Consider the following 24080-nt stretch of genomic DNA (forward strand, 5'->3'; position numbering starts at 1 on the left):
TGGTTTACTGAATTGTCATCTTCAAGGTGCTCTTACTTATCTCTGGCTTTGTTTTACATTACTTAAAGCCAAGAACACTTCCCACTCCTTGTACATCTTTCTCATACTTGGAGCTTTCTGTTTATTGTCTTCAAGATTATTTAATATCATTTCCTGTACACAAGTGTAAAGGAGAACAAAGTAATCTGTACTCCAGCTCTGATGCAGCCCAAAAAAACACAATAGGATAAAGAATGCAATAATAAAAAACATATTAAATATAAATACATGGTATAATTGGAAAAAGCTGGCCTTTCACACAAAGAGAACAAATGTCACTACTCAAGGATGGATCATGATGGAGTTAATAAAAATTCTATCTTCATCACCTGGGTTGCTTCTACTTGAATAATATATAGCACCACAGCCTAATTTAAAATGCCACAATAATAATCTCTGTTAAATACCCCACATTACCAACAAGTTCCATGCAGAGTGGCATGCAATGTAATTGGACATATAATTGAATGCTACCATTGTATTTTCAGCATTGACTTGGCACCCTGGTGCAAAGTCAATTCTGAATCAGCCGTGGATAAATGCTGCTTGCTCTGACATCGCAGTAAGGAATGTGAGTCCATCATTAATGAGACAAATATCTTCTTGAAACAAATAGCCACTGTTGTTTTCTTTAATTGAAAACAGGTTATTACCACTACCTAGAAAATGCCTATCCAGTTATCTTAAACTCAGCCTCTCCAGTTTTTCTTTCAGCTCAATTATAGATTGGCTTTAAAACAAAACAAGAATTTATTGCTAAAACATATTTATTTTGTTGTGGGTGCAACAACACAGTGCAAAAAGTGGCAGAGATAATTGTGTACCCTCATGGAGTTCAACATATTCTGTCTTAATATTCACATACTGCCACTCCTGGCAAAAGTGGACCATTTTGGGTTAGAATTTTGTGTAGTAGATCACCAAGGATCACTACCTCTGGTTAGATTTACTCCTGCAACCTTTTACCACAGAAATGATATATTGCAATGAAGCTTTGGGACATTAGGTGAGCAGGACAACGATATGAGTATCGCTTTAAATCAAAAATATTTAGAGATTGACAAATAAACAGAGAAAAGATGGATAGGAAAGTAAAATGAAGGCACAGTGCTGATTTTAGTTTCAAACTAGATACAAAAAATATACAAGTTTGTATTTGTTTTGTTTCGGAGGAACAGAAAGGAAGAGATTTTGAAATTTCTCTGAAAGCTTCAATAGCTGAGGGAGTGACACACTATACTTGTAATTACTTACAAGAGAACCCAGTTTTCTTCCCAGTACAAGCACGTACACTAGGCTCAAGGATAGCTTCTCCCCCAGTGTAATCAGACTCTTGAACACATCTTTTGTACAATAAGATGAATTCTTGACTTCACAATCTACCTCACTATGATCTTGCATATTATTGTCTACCTGCACTGCACTTGTTCAGTAGCTTTTACATTTTATTCTGCATTGTTATTGTTTACCTTATTCTAGCTCAGTGCACCATGTAATGATTTGATCTGTATGAACTGTATGCAAGACAAGCTTTTCTCTTTATCTTGGTACATGTGACCATAATAAACAAATAAAGGGCGGGAATGGAATTAGTGTTAAGAGGTATCATTATAGCATTATGTAAAAAAAAACACGTGTTACTAACAGCACTGCAGTAGCAGGAATCTGGCACAGATTGCTGCCCTCACTAGTGTCCTGTCAGCAATGTATGGTTTGGTGTAATGAGGCTGCCTAAAAAGGCAGATGTTGGGAAGACTGGGCGATCAGTGCAGCCACTCAATGCTGAGATGTGGGCTCTGGACTGCACAGTAAGTATGATCTACTACTGGCGATTGGCAGTGGCTGCTCCGAGAGTTGGCAGACCACAGAAGGTAAATATGTACTATCTTCTGATTTCTCCTGTGCACTCCAAATGTTAGGGGCATAATTGTCAGATGTTCTTGTCTGTGTCAGCTACCTGTTAATTATCATCATTTTTATTTTTGTGTTTAAATAGTAAGAGACAGCTGGTGACTAAATATTATCTGGAACAATTGCGACCTTGTGACAAACATGATAAAGTCCTACCTCAGCTATCTCATGACCAAGGAAGTTCTCATTAACCTCACTTCTGTTCATCAGCAATTACAATTCCTTTATATCAGAAAGTTGACCCAGATTTGGGAATCTCTGTGCAAAACCATAATAGCAAGGAACAATGGTGAGCTAAGTGTGCGAAAACTCCCAGTATGACATTATAGATCAGATACCAGCCTAGAAAGAATGTCAAACACCTGGACTTTGTGGACAGTCAATGCATTGTCTACATGTATAGTATTAAGGATAATGTGCAGTTAAAGAAGTTCTTTTTAAGTCTTCTAATTGTTTAGTGTAGAGAACATGGTTTGCTTACAGCTATATTTTGCATAAATAAATTATGCTATGTATATTTTAAAAATTCTAAGTTAGTTATAATGTGCAAAGTATAGAATAGATATATTGCGGCATCTTATCAGGCTTTATTCCAAGTGTCAAGCATAACCTTTCTCCTGCAAGGCTACCTACTGTACAAACAAAGGACAATAGAACAACGTGTCTGCTCCAGCTGGGCCTGCTGCAGGGAACAGTCATATCAGTCATGAGCCAGCATCAGCACTTCTCTGTTGTTGCGATTAATGATGCCTCATATTGCCCTGCTTTGTTAAACCAGAATAGTTGATCCTGGGCCTGAAAATAAGTTGGGGCATTGTGCTTGACTTCACCAACGCTCTCCAAAATTTCAACCTAGTATCTGGTTGCATGACAAAGTCCCGACTGAAATCGGTGTCAACTTTATCTTGGGCCATGTGTAAAATCTAATAGAATATTTGGATTCTGGTCAGGTTGATGTTTTATAACTCCAAATACTAGTCAAAAAAAAACACGAGAGCCAGGAAAACATGTCTACTTAGTTGTTCTTAGTGAGGCATTCACCTATGGCGTGGTGGCGTAATGCCATTCACGTACTTCGGTCCCCCTGCAAAGAAACAAGTGCTGCAATTTGTTTTAACTCGAACATCTCTCTCTCTCCCCTTCCATGCTTCAACAGGTAAGTAGTTGTCTCAGGTTTGTTTTAAAACTTAATTGTTGCCACTGTTAGGTTTTGTAACATGATAAATGATCGAAAGAAAAATACGGGATTAGTTGTTCTCTTGAATTCAGTCTAATTGTGTCCTCCAAGAAACAGAGTCCATCTCTGTATACGTGTTGCTGTTGGAGGAAGACCCTTCTAAGAGTTGAAAATTGACTCTAGTGATTGATGATCAATATTGAGGGTAAAATTACTCCCATACGGTACTGGTTGACATGTTTTACACCCCAGACTCAAAGTCTCTCTGTCAATCTGTGCATAATTTTTCTCTGCATCAGTAAGGTAGTGTGATGCAAGGGCTGTGGGGCATTCACTTCCATCATTCAACATGTGACAAGGCTGTACCTGTACTTTGAGGCGATGTGTCACAGGCAGGCTTCACTGGATGATGTGGATCATAATGTGTGAGTACAGTGTCTGACGTCACTATTTCCTTTGTCTTTTGGAAAGCCACCTCGCGCTGCTTTGTCCAATGCTATTTCCTCCCGATCTGTAACGAGTTCAAGGTGTGGAGCAGTGTGGCCAGGCTTGGCAGGAATCTATTATAGTAATTGATAAATCCTAAAAAAAGATCACAACTGTGACACATCCTTTGGCCTTAGGGCATCCATGACTGCTTGAACTTTCTCAGCACACTTGTGTAATCTTTGTGTGTCAATGGTGTGACCATATTGAGTGATGTTTAGTTTAAAAAATTCACACTTATTGCATTGTGCTCTGAACCCATAATCTTCTCATCTTCTTAGCACTGTCTTGAGATTTTGGAGATGTTCTTTGTCAGATGTTCCTTGTTATCCTCACAAATAACAATGATGTCATCCAGGTAACACTGAGTGCCCGGGCAGCCTTGCAGCATCTAATCCATAGCTTTCTGTCAGAGTGCAGGTGCAGATGCTACTCCAAAAATAGGCCTATTATAGTGAGAGAGCCCTTTGTGAGTGTTTATGGTGGGAAACACCTTGGTCTTTTCTTCCATTTCCACCTGCAGGTAGGCCTCATCTAAGTCCACTTTGTTGAAGTGGTTTCTTCCAGAAAGGTTTGCGAAGATATCCTCTATCTTGGGCAGAGGGTACTGATCTACTCTTAGTACTGGGTTGATGGTGACCTTAAAATCACCGCAGATTCTGACAGACCCATTCTTCTTGGTTACTGGGACCACTGGTGTTGCCCATGGACTCCACTTAACCTTGGAAAGAATTCCTTCAGCCTCCATGCGATCCAGCTCACTGTCTACTTTATCGCAGATGGTTTAGGGAACCGGATGGGCTCAGTAAAACTTGGGTGTGGCATTTTCATTTAAAACTATTTTATCTTTGATACGTTTGAGCTTAATTCCATCCTTGAACACTGCTGTGGCATCATCCAGTACCTTTCTTAATTCACTTCCAGTTGACTGTATTGCAGGAGATGTGGCATTCAAATAGTGGATGGATCTCCGATCAAGTTGTAGTTGTCTCAGCCAATCACATCCCCATAATGGTGGCCCTCCTGTTTTTAGCACATACAAGCCTAATGTGGCTTGTTGGTTGTTGTATTTCGCTGTTACGAATGCCATTCCCACAGGAGTTATCTTTTCTAAAGTTCTTAGTTAGATATCTGCAGTCTTCAGTTCAGTGTCTTTGAAATTCTGCTTAATTTCATCTTGTGGAATAACTGAAACAGCTGAGCCCGTGTCCAATTCCATTTTAATTAATTTGCAGTTCATTTTTGGTGTAAGCTATATTGCTTGTTGATTGTTAACTTTTGCAATGTAAATAGCAAGGCTACACAGTCCTTTGTCACATCTCATCATGATCAGATTTTTCATCAACAACATGCAGATTAGTGTTCTTTTTGAAACTGTAACTTAACTTTTTATCTTTTTCTCCTCCCTATGCAGTCCATTTATTTTTGTTTGCCTGACTAGCTCTTTGCATATGTCCTATTTTTTGCATATTCTGCACGTTTCGCCTTTAAACCTGCATTGGTCTGCACGTGAGCCTCTGCCATAATTGTAACACAATTTGTTCAGCTAGGCATGTTTTTATTTAGACATTGCAATTTTGTTCACGCTGACTTTCACTCCTGACTGCAACCTAATTGTATCTCTGGCTGCTGTTTCCATTAATACAATATTTCAACTACTCTTTTAAATGTCAGTGGTGCTTCAGTTAGGAGCAATTTACATATGCTTTCTTGTAAGATTCGACAAACTAAGTGATATCCAGTGTATCATTAAGCCCATCACTGAACTGGCAATGCTTTGGACAATTCCTTCAGTTCACCTATGTAAGTTGTAATGGACTCCCCATTCCTTTTGATTCTGCTTATGGAACCTAATGTGTTCTATAATCAACAACTTGCATTATGTTCACAATATCAGCAATGTTCATTTTAGCTGGTTGGGTCGGAGCAGTTAAACTTTTAAGCAATCTGTATGCTTTTCAACCTATTGCACTGAGTAACACTGACACTCACTCTCATTGGCTATTTCATTTGCTTCAAAATACTGCTCAATTTGTTCAGTATACATTATCCAGTTATCTTCTGTGCAATCAAATGCATTTATCTTTCTGATATAGCCAGCTATTTCTGCTTTATTTTTACTTATTATTATTATTATTATTATCACCTAGTATTCATGTTTATGAACCTGTGAATTTTGTCAGTTTTCTGCCTTTTTTTAAACTCAAATGCCTCTTTCTCCCCTTCTGAAGAAAAGCATGCTGCACTTCAACAGATTGGTAGTCATCTCAGAGTAATTTTAAAACTTCCAAGTTGCCAATGTTATGTTTTGTAGTTCCAGAAATTAATCAAAGGAAAATTACAGGAACAGGGAAAATATATCTACTTAGTTTTTCCTAGTGAAGCGCTCACCTGTGATGTGGTGGCATAATGATGTATGGCATTCATGTTCTTCTTACATATAACCCATAATGAACGATGTAAACAACCAAAGAATGCTTAATCAAACAATATATTTACAATATTTCTCAAATATAACTGAAATATTAAATACACTACAATTGGGTCATATCATTTCTGTGCCCTATCCTTGATTAAGGCAGCTAACTTCACTCTTTGTCAGAAGTAGAAATGAATGTAAGAGATGCATTTATAAAGCCTGGGGACCAGACAGGCATTGCAGATTTGTGTATGTTAATTCTTTCTCTGGAATTTAATGGTTTCAATATATGGAAAATTCCAAACTGAAGTGTACACTCTGCTCTTTCCGTAGCTATGCAGCAGGTCCTGGACAACTTGAATGACTTACCAAACTCTACTGGAGCCAAGGATCTTGATTTACTGTTCCTAAGAGGAATCATGGAGAGCCCAATTGTTCGGTCACTCGCTAAGGTAAATTTTTGAGTTGCATTCCTTGCTTTGTGCTTTAATTTCCAGAGGAAAAGGTATGTAAAAAATCACTATTAATGATGCAGAAATTTTATTTATTAAAAAAAAAGAAGCCACTGGATGAATTCTGTGGGTCAGACAACATGTGTTGAGGTCAATGGATAGTCACCGTTTCGGGTTGAGACTCTTCAACATTTATACTGATCTAATCCTGTTTTATTCTCCCCACATTCCCATAAAGTCCCCTCAGATTCTATCATCGTGCAATTGTTGCATTTTGGATTGAGGGTTTTTTTTCAGACATTGACCCACCCCCTCACTGGGTTGGCATTCATCTGTCTCGAAGGACAATGGGCGAAGATGATCATCATCACAAGCCTGGGAAGAGGGTATAGAGATCCTGAGGTACCCAGTCATCAAGATCCCCCTCTCAGCCTCACCAGTGTAGTCCAAAGGAAAGCTTATGAAGCAATACATTTGGCACCAGCTTGGCTGCAGGAGCTGCTGAGAGGATGTTCAATGGCGTCCTGTTGCCTTAGGGACTCCACTCCGGATTTGCTGAATGGGTTTACTCCCATAACCTTCGTCTCTCCCAAGGCTGCCCACAGGGCAGCGAGGCTATTGACCCATAGCTGGGGATCTGGTTCATGAGCACCAGAGCGTCCACACACTGGTGGGCCTGTGTGTTACGTCTGCAGGGGCCAGACCTCTTCTCTGTCCTCTGTAGTTCAGCCTGAGTCCAAAAGGAGTTCAGTTTCCCTGTGTCGCCAGCAAGGGGGCACGACATGAGGCTTGCTCTTGGAAAGGCTATGTACTGGCAGGGAGAGACTTACACATTCAGCTCTCACTTTTGCAAGACTGCTAGCCAGACTGAAAGTGAGAGCGACAAGAACTACCTAGTACACTACCACGCTGGACACATCACAACAACCATTCTGACACCACCCCCTTCATTATAGTCCAGAAAAAAGGCTGTAATATTGTAATATTGACTGTTGGTTTCCATCCACACATATTTCCTGATGTACTTAGTTCCTCCAGCAGTTTTTTTAATCCAGATTCCAGCATCTGCTGTCTCTTGTGTCTTCATTTATTGCTGGCTGAACTTTTCGGCTGTACAGATGTTGGTCCTTAAGCAAATCTACTAAAACGGATAGACAAATGTGCTTTTCAAATCAGCTGCTGACAAGTACCACAAAATATTTAATTGAGTAAAACTAATTCCCCTCGAGAATCAACAGAGTAGTGTAAAAAGTTAAGTAAGAGTATCTTGTTACCTGGTTTCAGCTGCTAAAAGAATTCTGAGAGATAAACTTTCTTTTCTTCAATCAGTTTCATACATGAAGCACATTTTCTTAAGAGAAACAGAGAGTAAGTGTCCTTCTTGAAATTTGAAGAATATTGTATTTAAATGCCATAAATGAAAGGTGTTTTACATAATTTCCAACACTTCAAAAAAACTACTCTGAATTGTGAAAGAATCCTAAACACTATGTGAACATACATCTACTTTTGAATTTGCCTTTGATCCTATGCTTTAAGTTGGGCAGGCTGTCTTCAGGAAGGATTTTCATCTTAGAAGTTCCCTGATGAAAGATTCTTCTTCAAAAATATTATGCGTAAAGATTCTGGAAAATTGCCCAGTGTTTGTTATTCAGGCATTTGTTGACAGGGGAATTTTGCACATAGATGTCTGTCAGTAAAGTCAAAATGAATTGCCTACTCTACAGCAGAGGTAGGCCATGAGAGACTGCAAGTCCCTGCTAAATATGAATGTCTTGCTTTGAAAGGCTGAGCATTAATTGGGAAAGCAATTTCTTTTAAGCCAACAATGTATGGTGACATGTTTTACACCATCAACATTTGATCGATGTTCTTGTTTTCAGTGTATTTGCAACCATGATTAGATTTTAAAAAATAACATTATTACACTGATGTAATTAATATGTTTTGTAACAGGATTATTGGCAACATCTTCAGTAGTTCTGTTGCTAGCAAATTCTACACAAGATTTGGTATGACCATCTGGTACATCGTGGTTTTAATTGATGCATTGTTAGTGTTCATGCTAACCACTTGAAACTCTCACTGAATGACAGTCTCTTTAAGCTTCTGCCTGTTTGTCAGCAACTGCTGACGAAACGCAATCAGATTAATACTTCTACACTGTCTGGCCACTCCAATGAAAATACCACAGAATCCTGCACAAATCTCTTCTCTACCTACTCAAGCATCGCATAATGTTGGACCCATACCAGCTCATATTCTAAGCAATGTAGCGCCACAGTAATAAAGTCACGGGTTTACACATTTAAGTGTTAATGATTAATATTCAGCTGAGAGCCTGCAAATTAGTGTGGTAAATTAAAGTGAGATTTTGAATTCCATTGGATTGCCTTGCGGAGATTGAGATTAATTTCTTCTGCAGTGATGTTGATTTTTTGTGTAATTATTTTGAAATGTTCCTATTCACAATTAAGCTTTTGCTTTACTAAAACTAACAGTGGATTTTTGTCTGTGAATCAACTAATTGAACCATTTTCTATGAACTCTGGTTTAATTATAATTGATGCAACTTTGATGAACCTTGGGCTTGGAAGACCCCAGTCATGGGTATGTCATGAAAGGAAGTTGTGCCCTTTTAACCCTTCATGGGGTAGAATATATATTTCAAGAAAGTGTTAATTTGGGTTCTGCTTTTTCTGATGAGTTACTTGTGCCAAATGTGAGGCTTCTGTGTCTGGAGTCATAAATGAATGGAAGGAACAATGGGGAGACCTGTAATAGTGTGATGGCAAGTGTTCAGGGCCTGCATGTCCCTGTTATAGGGTGAAGGGCAAGGCTGACAGGTTTCTGAAAGCCAAGCTGATGGGATAAACTGAGGCTCTGGTTATGAAAAAGAGGAACACATGCACTGCAAAGAAAGCAATTAGGAACTAGTGAATCTCATGACTACAATACATTTTGGAGAACAGCATAGCTAAGAGAGCAAAAAGAGGATATTGGAAGGATCTGGCAGGTAAGATAGCAAGAAATGTAAATTCCAAAGAGATTCTATAGGTATATTAAGACTAAAAAGGTGTATAGAGAGAAAATATGTTCCCTTAAAAATCAGTATGACTACCTGTGTGCGGAATCAAAGGAAATGGGCGAGATTTTTCAATGAGTATTTGGTTCAGTTATCTACTGTGGAGAAAATGATGGCTATGGAAATGGGAGAAATATGTGATGATGTCTTGGATCATATACAAATTACTAGAGAGGAGATATTGAAGGCATTAAAGTGCATTAAGGTGGATAAATCCCCAGGGCCTGACCTGGTGCAATTTCAGTCCTTTTGGGAAGATAGAGAAGAAATTGCAGAAACAGTTGCAGAGATTCTTGCTTCATCTCTGGCTGCAGGTGAGGTTCCAGAGAACTGCAAACTGGCTAATGTGGTAGCATTGTTTGTAAAAGGTAGCAAAAGCAAGCTAGGCCAATGAGTCTGATATTGATGATGGGTAAATCGCTAGAGGGAATTCTGAGAGACGGTCTGATTTGGGACAATTAGTATGGCTTTGGGCATGGAGAATCTGACGAATCTCTTGGAGTTCTTGAGGAGGTAACCACCAAAAGGATAGATAAGAGTAGAGCAGGGGATGTTGCCTATATGTAGTTTAGCAAGATCTTTTGACAAGGTCCCTCATGGGAGGCTACTCTGGAAGGTGAGATCACATGGGATCCAGGGGGAGATTGCAGATGGGATTCATAATTGGCTCAGTGGTAGGAAGCAGAAGGTGATGGTCAAGAGTTGTTTCTCAGACTGGAGGCCCACGTCTCATAGTATACAACAAGGGTTGGTGCTGAGACCTTTGTTGTTTGCAATTTAGATGTACAATTTGGATTTGAACATCGAAGGTATGGCTAGTAAGTTTGAAGGTGGTACTAATATAGGTGTTGTCGTACAAAGTGTAGAAAGTTATGAAAAATTATCTTCATCAGCTAGATATGTGGGCTGAGGATTGACGAATGGTTTTCAATTCAGATAATTGTGAAATATTGCATTTTTGGACATCAAACCAGGGTAGGAATTATATAGGAAATGGTAGTGGTGAGTGTTATGAAAGAGAGTTCCCAAGTAGTGCAAGTACACAGTTTGCGAAAAGCAGTGTCACGGGTAGATAGGGTGGTGAAGGAGGCTCTTGGCTTACTGGCCTTCATCAATCAAGTACACTGAATATTGCAGTTGGAAAATTATGTTGCAGTTATATCAGACATTGGTGAGGCTGTACAATTTTAGTTACCCTGTTATTGGAAAGATCTTATTAAACTAGAAAGAGTGTAGAAAAGATCAGCCTGGATTTTGCCAGCACCTGAAGGGCTGTTTAGACCAGGACTTTATTCCTTGGTACATAGGTTATTGAGGGGTGACCTGATAGAGGTATATAATTTACCTTGAGGGGTACAGATAGGGTGAAAGCACATAATCTTTTTCCAAAGGAGGGATGCTAAAAACAAGAGAGCAGAGACCAGAGGCAAGAAATTTACAAGGGACTTCAGGACAGCTTCTTCACACAAGGGGTGGTGCATATTTAGAATGAGCTGCCAAAAATAGTGGTTGAGGTAGCACATTATCAGCATTTAAAAACTATCTAAATAAGTCTATGGATAGGAGAGGTTTAGGGGTGTGGGCAGATAGGACCAGCTTGCTGGGCAACATAGTTGACACGGAGAAGTTTGGTCAAAGGGTCTGTTCCTATTCAGTATATCTCTGTGAGTCAAACTTGTCTTAGAAATTCCTTTTCCAAGATTGAAGAGGACAGTTTTGTTTGTGCTCTCCATTCCTTGGCACAGTTTTTGTTTCTCTTCAGGTCAGAAACTTAAAAAACTTGATGCTGTCCAGGATGAAGCAGCTCATTTGAATGACATTCCATCAACCACCCCAAAGCTTTCAGCATTGATGCTCTCTTAGCTATGCTGTTCTACAAAACGCACTGGGGTTTTTCACCAGGCTGCACCAACAGCATTGTCCAAACCCACCTTTACCATGAAGTACGACAAAACATCACCACCTGCAGGTTCACCTCTAAATCTCATGTTCTCCTGATAAGGAAAGATATTGTTTCTCCTTTATCGATACTATTAAGAATCCTGAAATTCCCCATCCAACAATTGTAGGCCGTATCTCGGGTAATGATGAGTTTGAGTACAGAGAGGAAATTAAGAACCTGGTGGCATGGTGCGAAGACAATAACCTATCCCTCAACGTCAGCAAGAGGAGGGAATTGGTTGTTGACTTCAGAAGGAGTAGCGGACCGCACAACCCAATTTACATGGGTGGTGCACAAGTGGAACAGGTCAAAAGCTTTAAGTTCCTCGGGGTCAATATCACAAATGACCTGACTTGGTCCAACCAAGCAGAGTTCACTGCCAAGAAGGCCCACCAGTGCCTTTACTTCCTGAGAAAACTAAAGAAATTTGGCCTGTCTCCTAAAACCCTCACTAATTTTTATAGATGCACCTTAGAAAGCATTCTTCTAGGGTGCATCACAACCTGGTATGGAAGTTGTCCTGTCCAAGACCAAAAGAAGCTGCAGAAGATCGTGAACACGGCGCAGCACATCACACAAACCAATCTTCCATCCTTGGACTCACTTTACACCGCACGCTGTCGGAGCAGTGCTGCCAGGATAATCAAGGACACGACCCACCCAGCCAACACAACTTTCGTCCCTCTTCCCTCTGGGAGAAGGCTCAGGAGCTTGAAGACTCATACGGCCAGATTTGGGAACAGCTTCTTTCTAACTGTGATAAGACTGCTGAACGGATCCTGACCTGGATCTGGGTCGTACCCTCCAAATATCCGGACCGGCCTCTCGGTTTTTTTTTTGTACTACCTTACTTTCCACTTTTCTATTTTCTAGTTATGATATATAATTTAAATTTTTAATATTTACTATCGATTTGTAATCCAGGGAGCCGGAAGCGCAGAATCAAATATTGCTATGATTGTACGTTCTAGTATCAATTGTTTGGTGACAATAAAGTACAAAGTATAAAGAATGTTGTGGGAGTACCTTCACCAAAAGGATACAGCAACTCAGCTCACCACCACTCACACCAATTCACCACCAGGGGTAATTAGGAAAAGACGGTAAATCAATATATTAAAATAAAAATAATAATCATCATTATAGTGATCTTATCTCACTCAATTCAGCTCCTTCAATTCTTGTGAGTGGTAATCAAGATGCTTTTAATAGTTATGTAGTAATGAGAAATGATCGGATTGCTTTCTGAATTCCCTTCGACTATATAGGACAGGTGGTGACTTAATGAGGTATCTAGGGTCGATACGCAGGAGCAAGCAGTTTGTATTGAGTTAATCTACTTTCATTGGTTACCATGTTGTGCATTTAAGTCCCTGTTCTGGAGTGTCTGTCTACATTATGTAGAGTGACGTAATATAGGCTGACACTCCAGAACAGGGAGTACTGCATTGTCAGAGATACCATATTATTTTCAGAAGATTAGATAGGAACATTAGTCATGTTATTTTCCTGAATATATGCGGTAAAAATATTGCTCACGTAATGTTATTTTTCAAAACTATCTAGAAAGTATAACTTATAATATCAAAATGTGCAGCCAGGGTACCTTCCCTGGAATAATGAGCTAAACATTAACTTCTGATGTCACAAAATCCAATGGTATACAATGGATTCTGGTTAACTACATAACTTTTTAAAAGCATCTTGATTAGTTGATTAGCATCTTGATTGGACCATTAGTTAATTTGGGCAACAGTTTACTTGGGACTAATCAAGAAAATAGCCAGGGTTCCCTTTGTTTATTTGGGACACTATGCCTCTAAGACTGCTGCCAAACAGTTTCTAACTAGCATCAGATAGTGTACTTGTGTGTCTGTTAGACACTACACCTTACTTAGAGCGAACAACTTTTAAATAGTGTCAGTTTAATGTGTGTCTTCAAAAAGTACAATTCAGAACTGTTTTGCTCACTGCAGTTTCAAGCTTTCAGGCTTGGAGATGTCAGTAACAGCTGGGAGTGAAAATAAAACGATCTCACTACTTCCGCAAGTTATAAACCACGATGAATTTGAAGGTATTGATTATCATCTCAAATGTTACAATGAAAATGAAGATCTGGATGATGCAATCATCAATAGTATTGTATAAAGGCAGTTCATTATTGACACTAGGTGTCTGCACTGATTTTGTTCATTTATAGTCAATCAAAAGATCGTGGCAGTGTACAGGTACACGGGATGAATTCCTCTATCAATAACAATTAGGAACAAATTCACAGTTTTATAGTACTGTAGAGGTATTGATAGTGTTCTAATTTGTTCTGTATTTTGTCTTTTTTATACCTTTTTAACTATTTCCATGAAACTTTGGCTAATTGGGGCAGCCACTTAATTGGGCCAAAATATACTGGTCCCAATGTGTCCCAATTAACTGGAATCCACTGTATTTTTAAAATATCTTTAACCTTTATAGTGTTAATGAAGCTTTGCTTCAAATGTAGTTTTCTTTAGATCCCAGTGGCTGGAAGAACGAGAGAGCTTAATAAGTATTAATGAACGGGTATGGGTTCTCGAGGTCACTGGGCAGTAGCTCAGAAAACTCACATGTACCTGTCACATCGTTGCATTCAACACATAATGACTCGCATGTAAATGCCTTAAGCTTAAACTAAAAAGTCTTGTCCTATTCCATTATTGGTATAACTATTTTAATAGGTTCTTGGCAAAGTCACTGTGTTTTAGATGCCACTGGGAAATTAACTAGGTTTGAAGTTTGGAGTTTTCAGTTCAAAATAAATTTACCTTACTCATTTTGCTTAAAAGCTTTGCTGGCATCAGCCTTTTCTCTAGGGCATTTTTTGTTGTCAGCTTTTATTTCCAAGAACCAGTCAATATTTGCTTTTGAATAATGTGAGCCCTTTTTATGAACTTCCAGGCTCCAATACTTGTGTATATTGGAACCTGAGAATAATTCTAAACCTATAGCAATATAAAGGGAAAGCAGGCTCTGACAGAGTGGCTATTGTGAGAGTGGGTCAGTGTTTGAGTGTTAAGTTAAGAGGCATTGTCACACAAGGAAAGATGAGTAGAGGCACAGGTAAGGTTCCTTGAATTTTCTTTTGAGTCTTAGAACATTTAGATGGCAGTTAGTGTAGTGGCATGTTCCTCCTGCAAGATGTGAGAGATCAGGGAGACTTCCAGTGTCCCTGAGGACTTCATCTGTGGGAACCATGTTCATCTGCAGCTCATGACTGACCATGTGAAGGAGTTGGACACATTCACGATCATCTGAGATACAGAGAGTATCATGGATATACGTTTCAGTGAGGTGGTCACAGGCAGAAGGGTCACAGGGTGACTACCAGGAGATCAAAAAGTGTCAGCATATAGTGTAAGATTTCTCTGTTGCCACTACTCTTGAAAACAAGTATGCTGTTTTGGACACTTGCGGGGGATGACCAGTCAGCAGCAGTAGCCAGATCTGTGGTACCAGGATTGACGCTGAGGCCCAGCGTGAAGGGTGAAGGCAGAAAAAACTATGGTAATTAGGGACTAGATAGTTGTGGGGGTTGGGGGTTGGGGTTGGACAAGAGATCCTATGGCTGCAAAAGGGACTCCAGGATGACCTGTTGTGTCCTTAATGCCAGGGTCCAGGATGTCACGGAGTGGCTACAGAACACTCTCCAGGGGACTGTGAGCAGCCAGAAATTGATGTGCAGATTGGTACAAATGACATGCGTAGAAAAAGGGATGAGTTCTGTGAAGTGAATATAGGGAGCTAAGGATGAAGCTAAAAAGCAGGTCCTTGAGGGTAGTAATCTCTGAATTACTTCCGATGCTATGAGCTAATGATAGTAAGAATAGAAGGATATAAGAATAGGGAAAGATTTAAAAGGGATGTGCAGGGCATCTTCTTCTTGCCAAGGGTGCTGAGTATATGGAACGAGCTGCCAGAAGAAATAGTTGAGGCTGGTGCAATAGACTCATATAAGAAGCACTTGAATGGGTACATGGAGGGGTAGCTTAGAGGGATCTTGGCCAAATGCAGGACATTGGGAACGACTGACTGAGAACCATGGTGGGTATGGACTTGTTGGGCTGAAGGGCCTGTATCTATGCTGTATTACTCTGTGACTAAGACTATTATTGAGGACAGAGTCAACCTGTATGAGGTTATGGAAATTTATGGAACCACTTCTAGGTTTCGTCTGTCTGTCCTTGGCAGCAATCCCTCCTGCAACCAGGTAGCAACAAGGTTAGAATGAAATGTCAGATGGCATTAAGTTTCAGAAGAAATGGTGTCCAATTTTCAGATAAGGCAAAGAGAAATAAGTCTTTGCTGAGGGCAGATGGTGCTTTGGGCAGGAGAGCAGAGTGAAGAAGTCCAAAGCAGAGAGATGCTAATGAACGTGTCAAGTAGGGTGCCGTGCACAATCCTGATTTGATGGAGACAGACGTGAGAGCACGGAGGAACATCTGGTGAAACTTCTGAAATGCCTGTTTTGCTGCTGCTGCTACTGTGTGGTCCAGAATCTCCGGAGGGGAAGGCCCCGAGTCCTCGGCTTTGCCTGTTGCTCGGCGCCCGAGGTTGGGGTTGAAGTGCTCGGCAGAGATGGTGCTCGGTGCTCTATGTCGGAGGGCTGGTTGGAGGCTCGAAGTTTTCGGACGGACTCAGAGTCAGCTGTGGTCGGGTGCTTCCAGGGTGCTGCATCGGCAAGTTTGCGGCGCTGGAGTTTCATGGCAGGGAGAGTTTCTCCCTTCTACCGTCTGCGTGAGATGATGGGCTATCGGGACTTTGAGACTTTTTTTTTACTGTGCCCATGGTCTGCTCTTTATCAAATTACGGTATTGCTTTGCACTGTTGTAACTATATGTTATAATTATGTGTTTTTTGTCAGTTTTAGTCTTGGTCTGTCTTGTGTTTCTGTGATATCATACTGGAGGAACATTGTATCATTTCTTAATGCATGCATTTCTAAATGACAATAAAGGAGGACTGAGTGTCCTCATAATCTAACCAAAAAAAAACCTCCTGACCCTTGCCGTGGTCAGCTTGGTGGAAAACACGCAGGGCTTTTGTTGAAATAGTAGTTGAGAGCTGATGGTGTGCTGGAGTATAATTTTCATACTTAAGGAAGGATCCCACCCATTTCTAGCAAGCCTTTCTGCCTGCTCAGAAGAACAGATGTAAACAAAAGGCTGCAGAAAGAGTGTTTGGTCCCAATGGGTGAGTCCTGTCAGTGACTCTAAATGTCTGACTTCCTCATGTATCATTGGGAGTGCAGGATTACAAATTCCCCTTCAATTTATGTTGCTAATACTCATACATTATCTCACAGGTAGGGCAGAGGTATCAAAAAGAATCTTAACTTCTCAAACTCAGGGAATGCTTTTGATTTGGTGCTGCATTTAGATGTTAGGAGTGAGTCCTTAATAATTCCTGAATACATCTAATTTTGCCTGGACCTGCTAAATTTGTTAGTCAGATGCAAGAGCCATTTGGCTCATCAGATCATTGCTGGTTTCCAGCAAAGCAATCCCATTTCTCTTAATTTCCCTGTGGCCCAGTAGTTCATTCTCTCTTATATTCCCTCATGAGCTCTTAAACTCTTACTACTACCTCACTATACAAGGTGTCATTTACAAAATAATCAATTAACTTACCGCCATGTTTTTGAGCCATGGGAGAAACTGGATACATCCAATGGTGTTGTAGGGGGAAGAATAGTGAGGACTATAACTAGTAAATATGATGTGGATTGTGCTAATGTGGTGACAGGAAACTGCAGACAAAAGTAGAGAGACATGGAGTGCAGCAGTTTTAGGAACTTCACTAATTATGTTATAATGTGCACCCATTGTTATAATAAAAAACTGGCTTTACTATTAGACCTGTGGATAATCATTCTATTCTATAATCAGGACCTAGTCTGTTTCTTAATTAAGTCTTCCTGTACTACCATTCCGTTATCAAATCTGGTAATATCTAAAAGTGGTAAATTCATGCTCAGGTGGATAATCTTTGACTGGTCTCCTGGCGTATGCCAATTTTTCATAAATCGTCTGCTATTTCGAACACCAACTTCGTGTGATCTTTCTGCTAGCTCCTACAAACAGAACACCAAGCGCACACAAGGAAAATGTGCAAACTCCACATAACAACACCCTAGAGCAGGATTATTCCTATCTTCTGGAATCTGTGAGGCAATAGAACCATACCTGTATCCTGGAATCTGTGAGGCAATAGAATTAAACTTGTGTCCTGGAATCTGTAAATCAATAGAATTAATCCTGTCCTCTGGGATTTGTGAGGAAATATGATACTCAGCATTCTTGAGTGGGAGGGTGAATAGCCAGACGTCATGACCCATGCAGATACCAATGACATGGGTAGGATGAGCAACGAGGTTCTGCATGGGGAGTTCAGGAGTTAGGTGCTAAATTAAATGGCAGGACTTGCAGGGTTGTGATCTCAGGACTGCTGTCCATGCCATGTGCTAGTGAGGACAGAACTAGGAAGACTATACAGTTTAACACATGGGTAAGGAGTTGGTGTAGGAGAGAGGGCATATGATTTTTGGATCATTGGGTTCTCTTCCAGGCAAGGTGGGACCTGTACAGAAGGGATGGTTTGCACCTGAACTGGAGAGGGACTAATATCCTAGCAGGAAGGTTTGTTAATGCTGCATGGTGGGGTTTAAACTAGAGTTGTAGGGGGATGGGAGCCAGAGTGCCAGAACAGTTAGTGGAGAGGTTGTGGAGACAGATGTTGTTAAGACCTCCGACAAAGTCAGGAATCAAAAGGTTGAGCATGCTGCAACTAGTGTCCTGAGTTGCATTTATGTCAATGGAAGAAGTATTGTAGGAAAGGTGGATGAGCTCAGGGCTGGATCAACATCTGGAATTGTGATATTGTAGCTATTAGTGAGACTTGGTTGCAGGAGGCGCAGGACTGGCAGCTTAATATTTAAGGGTTCTGTTGTTTTAGACGTGACGGAGCAGGAGAGATTAAAGGAGGAAGGGTGGCATTACTAGGCAGCAGAAATGTCACGGCAGTGCTCCGTCAGGACAGAGTAATGAACTCGTCTGGTGAGGCACTGTGGGTAGAAATGAGAAATAAGAAAGGTTAATGGGGCTAAATTACAGACCACGACCAGTCCTAGGGATTTAGGGGAACAAATTTGTAAAGAGATCGCTAACTGTTGCAAGAAACATAGGGCTGTTATAGTATGTAATTTTAACTTTCCACATATTGACTGGAAATCCCATACTGTAAAAGGACTAGATGGGATAGAGTTTGTCAAATGTGGTCCAGAAAGTTTCCTTCATCAAAATGTAGAAGTCCCAACGACAGAGCGTGCAATACTGCATCTGCTATTAGGGATTGAGACAGGGGAACACTTTGTATCTGATGACCAAAATGCCATAGCTTCAAAGTACATATGGAAAAAGATAGGTCGGATAGGATTCTAAATTGGAGAAAGGCCAGTTTTGCTGGTATCAGAAATGATCAGGCAAGTGTGGATTGGGACAGACTGTTTTCTGGAAAAGGTGTACTTAGTAAATTAAGTGAAGTTTTGAGAGTACGAAGCTTGTATGTGCCTGTCAGAATAAAAAGTAAAAGTAACAAGTGGAGGGAACCTTGGTTTTCAAGAGATGTTGAGGCCCTGGCTAAGTGAAAAAAGGAGGTGCATAGTAGGTATAGGCAGGCAGGAACAAATGAGGTGCTGATGGAGTGTAAGAAATGCAAGAGAACACTTAAGAAAGAAACCAAGAGGGCTAAAAGAAAGCATGAAGTTGCTTTAGCAGACTAGGTGAAGGAGAATCCTAAGGTACTCTACAGACATGTTAAGAGCGAAGGGATTGCAAGGAACAAAATTGGTCCTCTGGAAGTCCAGAATGGTAATCCATGTGTGGAGCCAAAACAGATGGGGGAGAATGTAAATCCATTTTTTGCATCTGTATTTACTCAGGAGACTGAATCTATAGAAGTGAGATAAAGCAGCAGTGAGGTCATGGACCCTACACAGAGGAAGAGGTGTTTAATGTCTTCTGGCAAATTAGGCTGGCTAAATCCCCAGGGCCTGACAAGGTATTCCCTCAGACCCTACGGGAGGCAAGTGCAGAAATTGCCGGGGCGCTAGCAGGTGATATTTAAATCATCCTTAGCAACACATTTGGTACCAAGGGATTGGAGGATAGCCAATGTTGTTCCACTGTTTAAAAAAGGCTCCAAACATAAAACAGAAAATTATAGGCCAGTGAGTCTGACATCAGTTGTGGGAAAGTGATTGGAAAGTATCCTAAGGGATAAATATGTATTTGGATAGACATAGATGGATTAAGGAGAGTCAGCATGGCTTTGTGTGTGGTAGGTCATGTCTCACCAATCTTATAGAGTTTTTTGAGGAAGTTACCAGGAATATAGATGAAGGAAAGGCAGTGGATGTTGTTTACATGGACTTTTACAAGGCGTTTGACAGGGTCCTGCATGGGAAGTTGGTCAAGAAGGTTCATTTCCCTGGCATTCAAGATGAGATAGAAAATTGGATTAGACATTGGCTTTATAGGAGAAGCCAAAGAGTGAAAGTAGATGGTTGCCTCATTGTCTGAAGGCCTTTGACTTTGCAGGGATCAGTGATGAGTCCTTTGTTGTTTGTACTCTTTATCAATGATCTGGATGATAACGTGGTTAACTGGATCAGCAAATTTGTGGATGACGCCAAGATTGGAGGTGTAGTGGACAGCAATGAAGGCTATCGTGGCTTACTGAGGGATCTGCACCAGCTGGAATTTAATGCAGACAAGTGCAAGGTTTTGCACTTTGATTGGACCAACCAGGATAGGTTACACAGTCAACAATAAGGCACTGAGGAGTGTGGTAGAACAAAGGAATCTGGGAATACAGTTCCATAATTTGTTTAAAGTGGCATCACAGGTAGATAGGATCATAAAGAAAGCTTTTGGCACATTGACCTTCATAAATCAATGTACTGAGTACAGGAGATAGGATGTTATGTTGAAGTTGTATAAGATGTTGGTGAGGCCTGAGTTGGAGTATTGTGTGCAGTTTTGGACACTTACCTACAGGAAAGATGTAAATAAGGTTGAAAGAGTACAGAGAAATTTTGCAAGGAAGTTGCCGGGTCTGGAAGACCTGAGTTATTATGAAAGATTGAATAGTTTAGGACTGTATTTCTTAGAACGTAGAAGGTTACGAGGAGATTTGATTGAGGTATACAAAATTATGATGGTTATAGATAGGGTAAATGTGAACAGGCTTTTTCCAGTGAAGTAGGTGGGACCATAACCAGAGGTCATGGGTAAGGATGAAAAGTAAGAAGTTTAAGGGGAACTAGAGGGGAAACTTCTTCACTCAGACGGTCGTGAGAATATGGAATGATCTGCCAGCATAAGTAGTGGATGTGAGCTCAATTTCAACATTTAAGAGATATATGGATAGGTACATGGATGATAGTGGTATGGAGGGCTATGGACCTGGTGTAGGTCAATGGGATTAGACAACTTAAAGGGTTTCAGCATGGACTGGATGGGCTGAAAAGCATGGTACTATGTTGTACTTCTCCATGACTCTAAATTAGACCTGTATGCTAGAATCTGTGAGGCAATAGCACTAACTGCTGCACCACTGCAGAACTGATATATTCTGAGCAAACAAAGCATTTGTAACCTATCGATGAACGAAATCATGGCTCCTCCACAAGAAAAATCCAAATCTAAATTTCAGGTTATTAAAAATAAAGATTAGCTCTATTTGTCACATGTACGTTGAAAGATGCAGTGAAGTGCACCCTTCGCATCAAATCGAATGAGTAAGGATTGGGCTGGACAGCCTGCAGGTGTCACCACGTTTCTGGCGCCCTGCATAGCATGCCCACAACTCACTAACCCTAACCCTAACTGTACGTCTTTGGAATGTGGAAGGAAACTGGAGCACCCAGAGGAAACCCACGTACAAACTCCTTACAGACTGGAATCGAATCCTACTCTTACAGCGCGTAAAGCATTGCACGGGCTGTAATGCTACCATGCCGTCCTCAGGCTTTCAAAAGTATATCTCAAAGCAGCAAAACATTGTAGGACAATCACCACAGGGGTTTATTCTGCTGATTTATCTGCATAACTGAATAAAGACATCACTCTTCCTGAAAGCATTGTTGCACAACAGATGTCAGTCTTTTCCCCAAGAAGGCACCAATTTTTGCTGGTTTTCAAAGCTAAGGGTGGAGCTGCACATTTACAAACTGGCTGATGTATCGCCAGTAACAACTGCCTCATCACTGACCATTGTGCATATTCATAGTTGTTCAAACTTACAGCCTTAAAGCAATAAATCTTTCTTTAGCAGCATGAAAAGAACAGCCTGTTCACTTGACCTACAGTAAGCACTTCTGGTAAATATTCATAACTATAACAAGGTGATGACGGTGATCATCAGCAGAGTTCTATAGACTGCAGACAATTGTTCCAAATATTCTTTTAAGTATACCTCTTTTGAATTAGTCTCAGTGCAATCTACAACATGTACCTTGCCTCTAAGCAATGGATTTTTTAATCAAATTAATGATCTTCAGGCCTCACAATTGACTGAAGGGCTCAGCGACCCGATAGGTATAGCACCTTTAAGAGAACAAAGGTTCATTGCCATGGCTGGATACGAGGCAGGGTGGGATCTGCAAGCCTGGCTGAAACACAGAGGGATGAGGCCTCCTCTACCCAGCATCTTGCTTGCAAATGTGCAGTCACTGGAGAGCAAAATTTAGGACCTGAAGGCAAGATTGCTATATTGGCCCGAGGCGTGGCTTTCTCTGGGCATGCCAGATACAGCAATCAGATCCGAAGGCTCTTCAATTTGCAGACTGGACCAAACTGCTGATTTGGAAAAGGCAAAAGAAGAGGTGTGTGTTTTATTATGAACTCTCGTTGGTGCTCCGATGTGGCGTTTTGTCAAACTCATGTTCCCCTGGATTGGAACACCTAATGGTCAAATGCTGTCCACTCTATTTACCTATGGAGTTCTCATCTGTGATCCTGACCATAGTTTACATACCTCCAGCAGCTGACATACCTGAAGCGCTCATGATACTGCATGACACCATCTCCAAACAAGAAACAATCCACCCCGACACATTTCAAATCATAGTCGGAGAATACAACCAGACTTGTTTGAAGAAAACCCTGCCCAGTTACGATCAGCATATCACCTGTAGCACCAGAGGTCCAAACATACTAGACCACTGTTGTACTAAGATAACGAGTGCCTACTGTTCCAAGCACAGACCACATTTCAGGAAAGCAGATCACTTGGCTGTCCTTCTGCTGCCTGAATACAGGCAGAGGCTAAAGAGCAAAACTCCAGAGATTAGGAAACGGCGGTGGTCGCAGGAGGCAAAGGACCGGCTACGGGATTGCTTTGAGTCAGTGTGCGGGGCTGTGTGCAAGGGCTCGTCAATGGATCTGAATGAATACACTTTGGTTGTAACAGCCTTTATTAAGACAGTTGTAGATGAGTGTGTCCCCACAAAATCATTCAGAGCCTTCCCCAATCAAAAGCTTTGGATGAACGATGAGATCCAAAATCTGCTGAGGGCCAGGTCAGAGGCATTCAATTCTGGAGACCAAGGAAGTTACAAGAGGTCCAGGTACGATCTCTGGAAAGCCTTCTTATTGATGAAGTGGAAATTCTGGATCATAACTTGAATCTATGAAGGATGCTTGACAGTTGTGGCAGGGCCTGACTACTATCACCTCTGAAACCCACGTGTGAGCTGCCTTCAGAAGGGTGAACCCACTTGGCCCAGATGGAGTACCTGGCCAGGTACTAAAGACTGTGCTGGTCAACAGGCTGATGTGTTCACTGAGATCTTTAACCTCTCACTTCGGTAGTTTGTGGTACCCACCTGCTTCAAGCAGACTTCAATCATACCGGTGCCCAGGAAGAGCATGGTGACCTGCCTCAATGACCAGCTTCCAGTATCGTTTACATCCACAGTGATAAAGTGTTTTGAAAGGTTGGTGATGAAACACATCAACTCCTTCCTGACAAGCAACTTAGATCCTATCCAATTTGCCTAATGGAGCAACAAGTCCACAGCCAATGCCATCTCATCGGCTCTTCACTCAACCCTGGAACATTTGGACAACAAAGATGCATACTTCAGGATCCTGTGTATGAATTACAGCTCAGCATTCAATACCATAATCCCATCAAAACTAATCAATAAGCTCTAAGACCTTGGCCTCAATATCTCTGTGTGTAATTGGATCCTTGATCTCCTCACTTTTAGACCCCAGTCAGTTCAGGTTGGCAACAACATCTCCTCCATGATCTCCATCAGCACAGGTGCACCACAGGCAGTGTGTTTAGCCCCCTGCTCTACTCACTTTATCCTTATGACTGTGGGGCTAAGCACAGCTCCAACGCCATATTCAAGATTGCTGATGACACCACTGTCGCAGGCTGAATCAAAGGTAGCGATGAATCAAATCAAATCAAATCAAGCTTAATTATCATTCAAACCATACATAGATACAGCTGAACAATACAGC

At 40.9% G+C, this 24080-nt stretch overlaps 1 protein-coding gene across 5 annotated transcripts in view; it reads left to right on the plus strand.

The window, feature by feature from the left end:
• LOC140191366 (MAGUK p55 subfamily member 2-like) overlaps positions 1-24080 on the plus strand; it is a 585916-nt gene that overhangs the window by 476390 nt on the left and 85446 nt on the right. For all 5 annotated transcript variants that reach the window (XM_072248711.1, XM_072248713.1, XM_072248710.1 and 2 more), the window contains one exon: positions 6366-6484. In XM_072248711.1, the coding sequence (XP_072104812.1) occupies positions 6366-6484 (119 nt within the window). The remainder of the gene's footprint in view (positions 1-6365; positions 6485-24080) is intronic.

This window comes from Mobula birostris, chromosome X (genome assembly GCF_030028105.1).
Source record: "Mobula birostris isolate sMobBir1 chromosome X, sMobBir1.hap1, whole genome shotgun sequence".
Taxonomy (NCBI): domain Eukaryota; kingdom Metazoa; phylum Chordata; class Chondrichthyes; order Myliobatiformes; family Myliobatidae; genus Mobula; species Mobula birostris.